At 31.8% G+C, this 10,249-nt stretch overlaps 1 protein-coding gene across 1 annotated transcript; it reads right to left on the bottom strand.

The window, feature by feature from the left end:
• Nucleotides 1-432: 432 nt before the first annotated feature.
• On the bottom strand, nt 433-9,989 carry LOC114915530 (uncharacterized). Its single transcript, XM_083076188.1, has 5 exons — nt 9,960-9,989; nt 5,984-6,049; nt 5,015-5,062; nt 589-2,236; nt 433-473 (listed from the first exon to the last, which is right to left on the bottom strand). The coding sequence occupies exons 1-5, from the start codon at nt 9,987-9,989 to the stop codon at nt 433-435; spliced, it is 1,833 nt and encodes a 610-aa protein (XP_082932314.1).
• Nucleotides 9,990-10,249: the final 260 nt, after the last annotated feature.

The raw sequence follows: 10,249 nt of genomic DNA, 5'->3' as shown, positions 1-10,249 counted from the left end.
GTAGATGTTCCATTGAATCAAAGAATGCGGGGGGGAATACTCTTTCCAATTTGCAAAGAATAATTGGAATGTTTAGTTCCATCCTATCCAAATCCTCAACCTTCAATGTGGTAGAGCACAAGTCTTTGAAGAAATGACTTATTTCAATTAGTGGATTTAAAGCATGCACTGGCAATGAACTGAATGCAATAGGAAGTAAACACTCCATGAAAACATGGCAATCATGGCTTTTCATGCCATGCATCCTTCCCTTTTCGACATCAGCACATCTTGCCAAGTTGGATGAATAACCATCCAGAACTCGGAGTTCTTTTATCCAGCGACAAAGTATCTTTGATTCCTTTATAGGTAAAGTGTAATTTGCTTTTGGCTTTAACATTTTCCCATTCAGCTGCAATTTCATTTCCAAGTCAGGTCGACTACAATACAAAGCTAGGTCCATCCGTGCCTTCTCATTGTCTTTCGTTTTACCACTAATATTCATAACAGTGTTCAATATGTTATCAAAGAAATTCTTCTCAATGTGCATCACATCAAGATTGTGTCTCAAAATATTATCTTTCCAATAAGGAAGATCCCAAAATATACTTCTTTTCCTCCAATTATGTGACTCCCCGTATCCTTGTAACCTAGGCAAGCTAGGGTTTTCTGTTACTAAAGGTAAATCCCTAACTCTTTGCCAAACTTGATCGGGTGTCAATGTAGGTGATGGCGCATCAGTTTCAACCTTGCCTTTTATAAACGCTTTTTTGTTCTTCCTGAATGCATGATTGGTGGGTAAAAACCTTCGGTGTGAGTCAAACCAACAATTTTTACCGCCGTTCTCTAATGTAAAGACTTTATAATGCTCCATGCAATGTGGACATGCCAATTTACCTTGAGTTCCCCAGCCAGACAACATGCCATATACAGGGAAGTCATTAATAGTCCACATTAATGTTGCCTTCATCATAAAATTTTGCTTCTTTGAAATGTCATAGGTTTGGACACCAATCCACAACTTTTTAAGATCGTCAATCAATGGTTCTAGATACACATCAATAGCTGCCTTTGGATTCCGTGGACCAGGTATAAGACAAATTAAAAACATAAATGGTTTTGTCATGCACATTTCAGGGGGAAGATTGTATGGGGTTACAATTACCGGCCAACAAGAATAAGGTGGAGTTGTTGATTGAATGTATGGATTAAACCCATCTGAGCATAAACCAAGTCGTACATTGCGAGGATCGGCTGCAAAATCTGGATGCACTCGATCAAAGTGCTTCCAGGCTTCACCATCTGAGGGATGACGTAAAACACCAGAGGTACTTCTATTTTGATAATGCCAACACATATGCCCAGCTGTTTGCATTGATGCAAACAGTCGTTGTAACCTTGGAATTATTGGCAAATAAAACATCGTCTTCACTGGAACTAGTTTTTTTGTGCTTGATCCAGTGTTGCGATCACGATATCTTGGCATATGACAAAACTTGCATTGCAATAATGCACCATCATTTTTCCCATAATCATTGTCATAAAACAACATGCAGCCTTGTACACAACAATCTATCCTTCTAGCACTCAGTCCCAATTTTGACACTAATGTTTTAGCGTCATAGTAATTTTTGGGAAAACATCTATTCACAGGAGTCACATCCAACAACATTTTTGTTATAAAATTGACACATTCATCGGGAACATTCCAATTAGACTTGCATGCTAAAAGTCTTACACACATTGATAACTTAGGCTCTGATGATCCCTCATACAATGGACAATTTGCCTTAGATAAAAGATTGTAAAATCTTTGTGCTTCTTCATTCGGAGGCTCTTCCACGCTATTATTTTCCAGTATGTCAAATGCCCCATGTTGCCTAAGAGCATCACACACCATATCATGCATTGAGTTAGAGGTTTCACTTTCGGTCGTATTTATACCAATACTTGAAGCACCTATGAGATTATTGTCAAAATTTTCCATCTCTTCACCATGATCAGTCCAAATGTAGTAGTTCGACATGAACCCATACTTGAAAAGGTGAACCTTCACAGTATGAACACCATCAATCTTTGTGGACTGACATTTAGCACATGGACATCTAAGTTTCCCTTCATTAATATAGCTTTGTTGTTGACAAGCTATTCTTATAAACTCTTCAACCCCGTGTACAAAAGATTCCTTTAAACCTCTTCTCCCCATATACATTCTATCATACATCCATCGACGACTTGCTGGGATAGAGTTCATGTTCTGTGTATTTATAACATAAATATATTAGAACATGGAAAGAAAAAGGTGTTGGAATGGAATTCATCTTCTGTATATTAATAACATTTAAATATATTGTCATATGCCATTTGCATACCAACGCTATATTCAAATCTGTTGGGGTAAACTGGTTTTTAACCAGTTTAAAGTCATTCAGAACCATGTGCCCATGCAATTGGCCAACGCTATCTTAATGTTTTATATTATACTATTATTTCATGTTCTAATTTAAGTAATAAATTAATTTTTTTTTATCTTAATTATAAACCCTTGTCTTTTTTTTAATGAATTGTTCTTTAGAAAGTACTTTTTTAAAAACATTTGTTTGTTTAAATAAACAGAGACATTTGTTTGTTTCATAAGACCCTAGCTGAAGTTGATCTATTGAGCCCAAACATGCAAAGCTCTACACAGGTGGACCTATAATTAAGCGCAAACGAATCCGTGAGTTTGGAACCAAAATTTGGACGTGATGAACCACGTCATTTTACCCAAAACACAGCTATGAACAATTAAGAAGAGAACCTAACTTCAAGTCAACTATGAACGTTCACTGAAGCAAATTAAAGTCAATTGTATCAGGTTCTAATAAGTAGTCTAAGTATACAAGAAATAGAAGACTTTGAAAGAAGGGCTTATTCATATCTATTTAGTATAAGTACAAAGTAATGATTAGTTTTACTATATTATTTTGTGAATCAAGACATGCCAATCAATTTCATGCAAGTTTCAATTCACTTTCAACTTATCTGTTATAAAGGGATTCTTTTGAGTGTGCATTCCACTAATATGTATGATGTATGTGTCCATAAAAGCAAGAGAGAGGGAGAGATCATATGTGTTTACCTGTAAAGGTTGGCTTCGAGGCTGCTTAATATTAAAAGTAACTCCTCATTCCATGTTGGCTCTTTTGTCCTGCCTTTAATTAATTTCACATTAATGAACTCAATGTACCGACTGAATATGATAGTAATTCAAAAAGCAGTATATAAATGTACCATTGAAGTCAAGACATTTAATTCTAGCAAAGAAGGTGAAAGAGACACATTCAGTGGGAATTTTATGAAATAAAAAACAATGGTCCCCACATATGAAAGTATATGTTAACAAAGAAGGTGAAAGAGACACATTCAGTGGGAATTTTAGAATAGTGCTCTTGAGTCTTCAGTGAGTCGTTGTTTGGTCATGTCCCCACATATGGTTTAGAGTATCCAAGTTTACTTCCTCCATATCTTTTTTAACATATTTCAGCGTTTTATATCTTCGTTGGTTTCTGGTTTCATCTTATGGACTTATAGTAGACCACAGATTGTGTAAATATAAAATTGTCTAATCAATTATGAAGAAAAATGTTACATTAACATTAAAAAATTGTCTCTGAGAAAAAAACTGAAAAGTAAGGATAGATCTTTCAATTATTCTGCTAAGATGAAGAACAAGGAAGAAAAATGTTCACATGCATTCATCTTTTCCCATACCCCTAATTAAGCCATAGGATTTCTTTTGTAGTAAGTAAAAAAGAAAGCAACACAAGCTACCACTTTCAAGGGCAAAGTGTATATTAACTCCATATTTTTTGTTTTGTTAACCACAATGTGAATGGTATCTTCCTGCACCTAGAAGTGGTAATGAGCAGTATTTAGATTAGATTTCTGTATAGGGGAAGGGCAAGACAAATTCTTTGTTTTGCTATGGCTTGGTATATATATTAATGTTTTGAAGATTTACCTATTTATGGTTTGATTAAAGGAAAAATCTTCAGATTTCTGTATATGAAAGTTTATGCAAATTTTATACTTGAATAATAATTGAAGCTTTAATAATGTGGAGAAATAGAAGGAGAAAATGGCAATAAGCCTTTACCTGAAACATAATTCCTATAAAAGCCCATTAATATTGTCAATTCAAACAATCAATTGACAGCCGTCTTCACAAAGTCCTTAAGGAGTCCTGGAATTGATTATATTTGAAACTAGCTCAGTGAATATACTTTATATGCTCTAGCTCGAGGGGACCATTAGATATTGTAGATATCTTATATTCCGGTTAAAGCCAATTATTGAATATTGCTAGATATCCTTAATTACGGAAATTAGGAAATTCTAGGATTTACATAATTATGGTAATTAGACAATTATTCTCTGTTATTATTACCCATGCTTTGTGTACATTATCACACAGATTCAATCACGTCACTTGCTTGTTCGTATTCCGTATGGATATGCAAGCTCCAACTATCCAAGCCAACCAAAAAGTATTTTTTTAATTAAATACCTAATGAAGAGTGACTGACGTGTCTGTCAAAAACACATCCAACACTCTGTCTGACACCTCACTGTAAGAGAAATGTCCGTGCTTCATAGATGCAAATTTCTCCCCAACCATGATTAGCCAATATAGATGTTGTGGTCTGTGGAACTTGGTTATGCATTGCCCAACCCCCATAATCATGTTTTCCACTTTTTTATGATGTTTGATTTTCATACGTGAAAGTGGGTTTGAAGTTCAAATGCAATAAAAATAAAACATTGATGCTTATGTGGTGAACAAATGCCCTATTTTTTTGCATGTCATTTACTTTTCAATAAAGACATCTAACCATAAACTATTTCACTTCAAACCAATTTTTAATTAAAATTATTTTTGCAAAATAAAGATTAAATTCAACTTTATAAACGTTTACTCAATGACAAATTATAACAAACTACCAAAAGGGAGAGAGGACAATTGGAGAGAGAGGAATAGAGATGAACCACACACCTCATGAAACACCGCAGAGACCAGGAAGGCAATTAATGCAGAAGCACCCTGTACATGACAAAAATCACAATCACAAACACAACTAAAAAGAGAAAGATGAAAACAAAGAATAACATTAATATATACTAAAATCTAGAATATACTATGTTAAGCTACTAGAGTAATTCAAACAAATAACTCAGCTAGAAATGATGAATATATAAAAATATAACAGCACTTCAAATCTAGAATTTGTAGTAAGAAACAATAACAGTTACAATAGTCCTTATACAAGTGTCACTTCAAAATTGGTTAATAACAAGATTATCATAGCAACCAATTATCTGACAACCCAAGTATAATCTAATAAATAAAATCTGCAATTACAATTAATTTCACAAGAGAAGCTTAATCACATAATAAAGGTTGTTATCCCGATACACTAGCAAGAATCAGATCTAATAAAAATGTTATCCAACAAAGCCCTGATTCTTTAATTTATTTTTGTTAAAACTTAAACAATCTGCATTTGATGCATCCATTTCCAGTTAATATCACCAAACTGTACACATTTTTCTAAAGCAGAAAAAAATTTAAATAAAAATTAGCATGTGATATCTAATATCAATACATGCAATGCCAGAATAATGATTCCAGTTAATCTCTTCACAGAATAATGATTCCATCCTTTACAAAATGATAAAACTCATGAAAAGAAAATACATGTAACTATAACATAAAGTAATCATGCAATCATAGATGATTTTATTAAATATGATGAGATTGATAGACAGGACATTAAAACCAGAAATATTACCTACGTTACTCCATTATTTGCACAGAATTATATTTTGGCAGCAGGGGAACCTATTTGCTAGATATAGCATTCCAAAGAAAAATAATTAGGTAAGTAAATCAAAGAAAAAGGACATTCAATCAGCGTGAAGTTATTAAAAAAAAGGGAAATATCATCCAAATAAAGCAGCATACCTCCTTCCAACATTCTTTTCCAATTCCAATAGGAGCTTCAGAAGCATATGCAGTACACACAGAGAGCTATAGACAATAACAACCTATGCAAAAGGGAGAAATTGTCAGTAACGATTTATAGATTATAAAATATGAAGAAAGAGAACATTCGATAAAATTACTTTTTTAAACATTAGAAACCAACATGGTAACTTTCAACTTTCAAGCATGTGGGCATTTCAATTTTAGAATATCATCAAAGCATACAATGACATGAGCCAATAATGACTCAATAAGCCCTAACTCAACAGAAAATTCTTTTACAAAAATCATAACTCACAAGTACTTAGGTACAGGAAGCCAATGGCATTGATGTTCATGATATTATTTCATATAAATTAATACAGTAACTTTGTTTTAGAAATCATATATATCAGAACTTAAAAAATGCTACATATATAGACTCTAGTTAGAGTACAAGGCTCAAATTGTTGACTTTTACCAACACAGGAAAGAGAATTTGATAGAAACAAAAAAAAGCAAATGAACTGAGAAAAGGAGAGAAATCATTCTCATCCTAGGGCTTTAGTTTACTTTTACAAACACAGAAAGAGAAATTGATAGAAACCATAAAAAAAAGGAAATGAATAGAGAAAAGGAGAAAGACTTCTCCAATGGCTTTTCTTCATAAAGAATTTCCTCTGTTCATACAAAACATTTTAATTCTTTGAATGAATAGATGATGCTTACAAAAGGCTATTCAGGAGCAACGAATTCAGGGGAAAGGGCGGGGCAAGGGCGCGGCAACGGCAGGGCAATGGGGGGGGCAAGGGCTCATGCGCGCGCGGGGAAACCAAAGGCTTCTCAATATTCAGCAGCAAGGGCTTCAGGGAGAATGACTCATGCGCGTGGGAGTAGGAAAAACTTCTCAATATTACATCGGTCACTATATAAACCGATGTAGATCTTTTTATGTTTGAGGCTTATTTACAAAAATGCCACCGTGATTTTAATACTACATCGGTTTAAGATAATCCAAAAAATTAGAACCTATCATTACCACCGTGGAAGAAGAAATGCACGTACAAATCAAGCGAAAATGACAAACAATTTTCGAACCAAAATCATTTACTAAACTGCATTAATCGAGATTTGATATCACAATAAATAAACCCTAAGCAATTCCCTTTGGATCGGAAAAGCTAAAGAATATTGCAACAAAAAAGGCCTAACCAACTTCAGAAGAATCCACCGGACAGAGAGGCCGTCCAGAACCCGTCGGTTGAACGCGCGCAATGGCTGGTGCAGCGGCCCAAGCAGCAGCGCCGCCAAGGAACCTTAAGTGCGGCAGCAGAGAGAATATAGAAAATGAAATGGAGGAACCTTAAGTGCGGCAGCGGAGAGAATGGACAAAATGAAATGGAGGAACCTTAACTGCGGCAGCAGAGAGAATAGAAAAAATGAAACAGAGGAACCTTAAGTGCCCTAATTTTTTTGTCCGTCACGGACACGCTTCGGAGTCTAATAGAGAAAATCAAATGGTTGGGGCGCGCTCGGGAGGGAAAAAATTGTGTTTTATTATTTATTTTCAGATTTTTTCAAAAACACTTTTTTAAACAAATTCTACATTAAATTATTAACTATAGTCATTTTTTTAACTAAGTTATTTAATTTTAGTTTTTACAATAATTTTTTTTATTTTTATGAATTAATTAAAATTTTGAAATATATATTTTTAAAAATAATTTTTTGATCAATACGGTGACGAAAAAGTATTATAATAAATAATGAAATTAAATAAATTAAATCTTATAATAATTATTTTTTTCATAATGCTAATTAAATATTCTAATTATTTTCTAATAAATTAAAATAAAAATATAATAAAATATATTAACTGATATTTCAAATAAAATACATTAAAATATTATAATCAAAAGAAATTTAATATTAAATCAAAAGATTATATAAATCATAACTAAAATTATAATAAAGATTCTAATATTAAATTTATTATATATTAAAATTAATTACATATTTGTATCAAAGAAATTACTATAGATTTTAGATTTTATTTATTATGTTTTATAATAATTAAAATCCAATATTAAATCAAAAGATTATAAAAATCATAACTCAAATCCAGGTAAATAATTTGATATTAAATTTATTATATATTAAAATTAATTAAACATTTTTATCAAACAAACTCATACAGATTTTAGATTTTATTTACTATCTTTCATAATCAAAAGAAATTCAATATTAAATCAAAAGATAATAAAAATTATAACTAAAATATTTATAAATTTTTTAATATTAAATTTAGTATATATTAAAATTAATTAATTAAATATTTGTATTTAAGAAATTATTACAGATTTTAGATATATATTTTAAAGTTTTTATTTTATTAAATTAATCAAAAATTATTTATTTTTTTATCACTTTTTAATATAGTGAGTGAATGATAATGAATTAATTAAAATTCTAAAATATATTTTAATCAAAAACTATTTTTTGGTTAATACGGTAACTATAAAGTATTATATTAAATAATTAAACTAAAAAAGAATAAATTTTATAATGATTATTTTTTTTAATGATGTTAATTTAAATATTCTAATTATTTTATAATAAATAAAAGTAAAAAGATAATAAAAATATGTTTTACATACGGAAATATCCGTAGATAAGTTATCTACGAAAATTTCCGTAGGTAAGTTATCTACGGAAATTTCCATAGATAACTTATCTACGGATAGTTATCTACGGAAAAAATTCCGTAGATAATATTCCGTAGAAAATTAAATATTATCTATGTAAAAAATTCTGTAGATAATATTCCGTAGATAATTAAACATTATCTATGAAAAAATTCCCGTAGATAATATTTCGTAGATAATAACAGTTTTTCTTGTAGTGGCTGCTTGTTGTATTGGAAAAGCATATCGATTGCCCTCTTCTTTGTCTAAATCTGTCTATAATACTCCTATAGAATTAGTGTACAACAACTTGTGGGGACCCAGCCCTATATAATCCTCAAATAACTACAAATATGATCTAACTTTTGTTGATGCTCATTGACGTTTTACATGGTTATATTTGTTGCAAAATAAGTGGGATACATTTACTGTCTTTAAACAGTTTAAAGCCATGGTGGAATTACAATTTAATACTTCTCTTAAAAATCTCCAAACTGATTGGGGAGGTGAATTTAGACCCTTTACTAAATACCTGAAAGACCTAGGGGTTTATCACAAATTTATTTGTCCTCATACTCATTATCAAAATGGGATAATTGAAAGAAAACATAGACATATTGTAGAACTTGGCTTAATTTTGCTTAGTCATGCTTCTCTGCCTTTAAAATTTTGGGATTCAACCTTCACTACTACTGTTTATCTTATAAATAGATTACCAACTACCTCTCTCAAGTTTGATGTCCCTTATACTATTTTGTTCAAACAAATTCTAAAACCCTTTGGTTGTGCATGTTTTCCTCTTCTTAGACCTTACAATAATCACAAACTAAACTTTAGGTATCATGAGTGTGTATTTATGGGATATTCCACCTCTCACAAAGGTTATAAATGTCTTTCTCCAATAGGGAGGATCTTTATATCCAAAGATGTTGTTTTCAATGAGTATAGATTTCCTTACTATGATGTATTTGCCAATAATATCAATCCACCATTACATTAAGTAGACACCTCTCAACATATTACTTCAGCCTCAATTCCTGTCCCAAAAACCCTGTCTCCACAAACTATTGTACACAATTCTAATATTCATGTTGTCACCACTAATCCCAGTCATGATTCTAGTGCAAATTCTTCTCTCAACTCTTCAGCCATCACAAATTTATCTAACAATACTAGTTCTTTGTGCCTCCTCTCAATATAGAGTCTTCTCTACCTATCGCATGTCAAAACGTTCATCTTATGCAAACCTAGGCATGACAATCTAACCCGCCTCCGTGGATACTCGCCCAAACCTGCCCCAATTTGGACGGGAAAAAACCCATGTTTATTGGGCTTGAGTTTTCCCCGATTAATAAATCTTGTCCCCACCCTCGCCCCGCTTAATAATATAATTAAAAAATTATTTTTACATATATATAAACCAAAATTAGAAATATTTATATGTAAAAATTTATATTATTTATTTTTCTTTTATTTTTTTTTAAATTTGTTCATATTTATTTTAAAAAAAAAAGAAGAAGAAAAATAAATAAGAGCGGGGGGCGGGAGCGGGGGCAGGGCAGGGAAACCCGAACCCCGCTGG

The sequence above is a fragment of the Cajanus cajan genome, chromosome 6, assembly GCF_000230855.2.
Source record: "Cajanus cajan strain Asha chromosome 6, NIPB_CcT2T_4, whole genome shotgun sequence".
Lineage (NCBI taxonomy): Eukaryota > Viridiplantae > Streptophyta > Magnoliopsida > Fabales > Fabaceae > Cajanus > Cajanus cajan.
The sequence above is the reverse complement of the archived record's forward strand: the minus strand, read 5'-3'. Positions and strand labels throughout refer to the sequence as shown.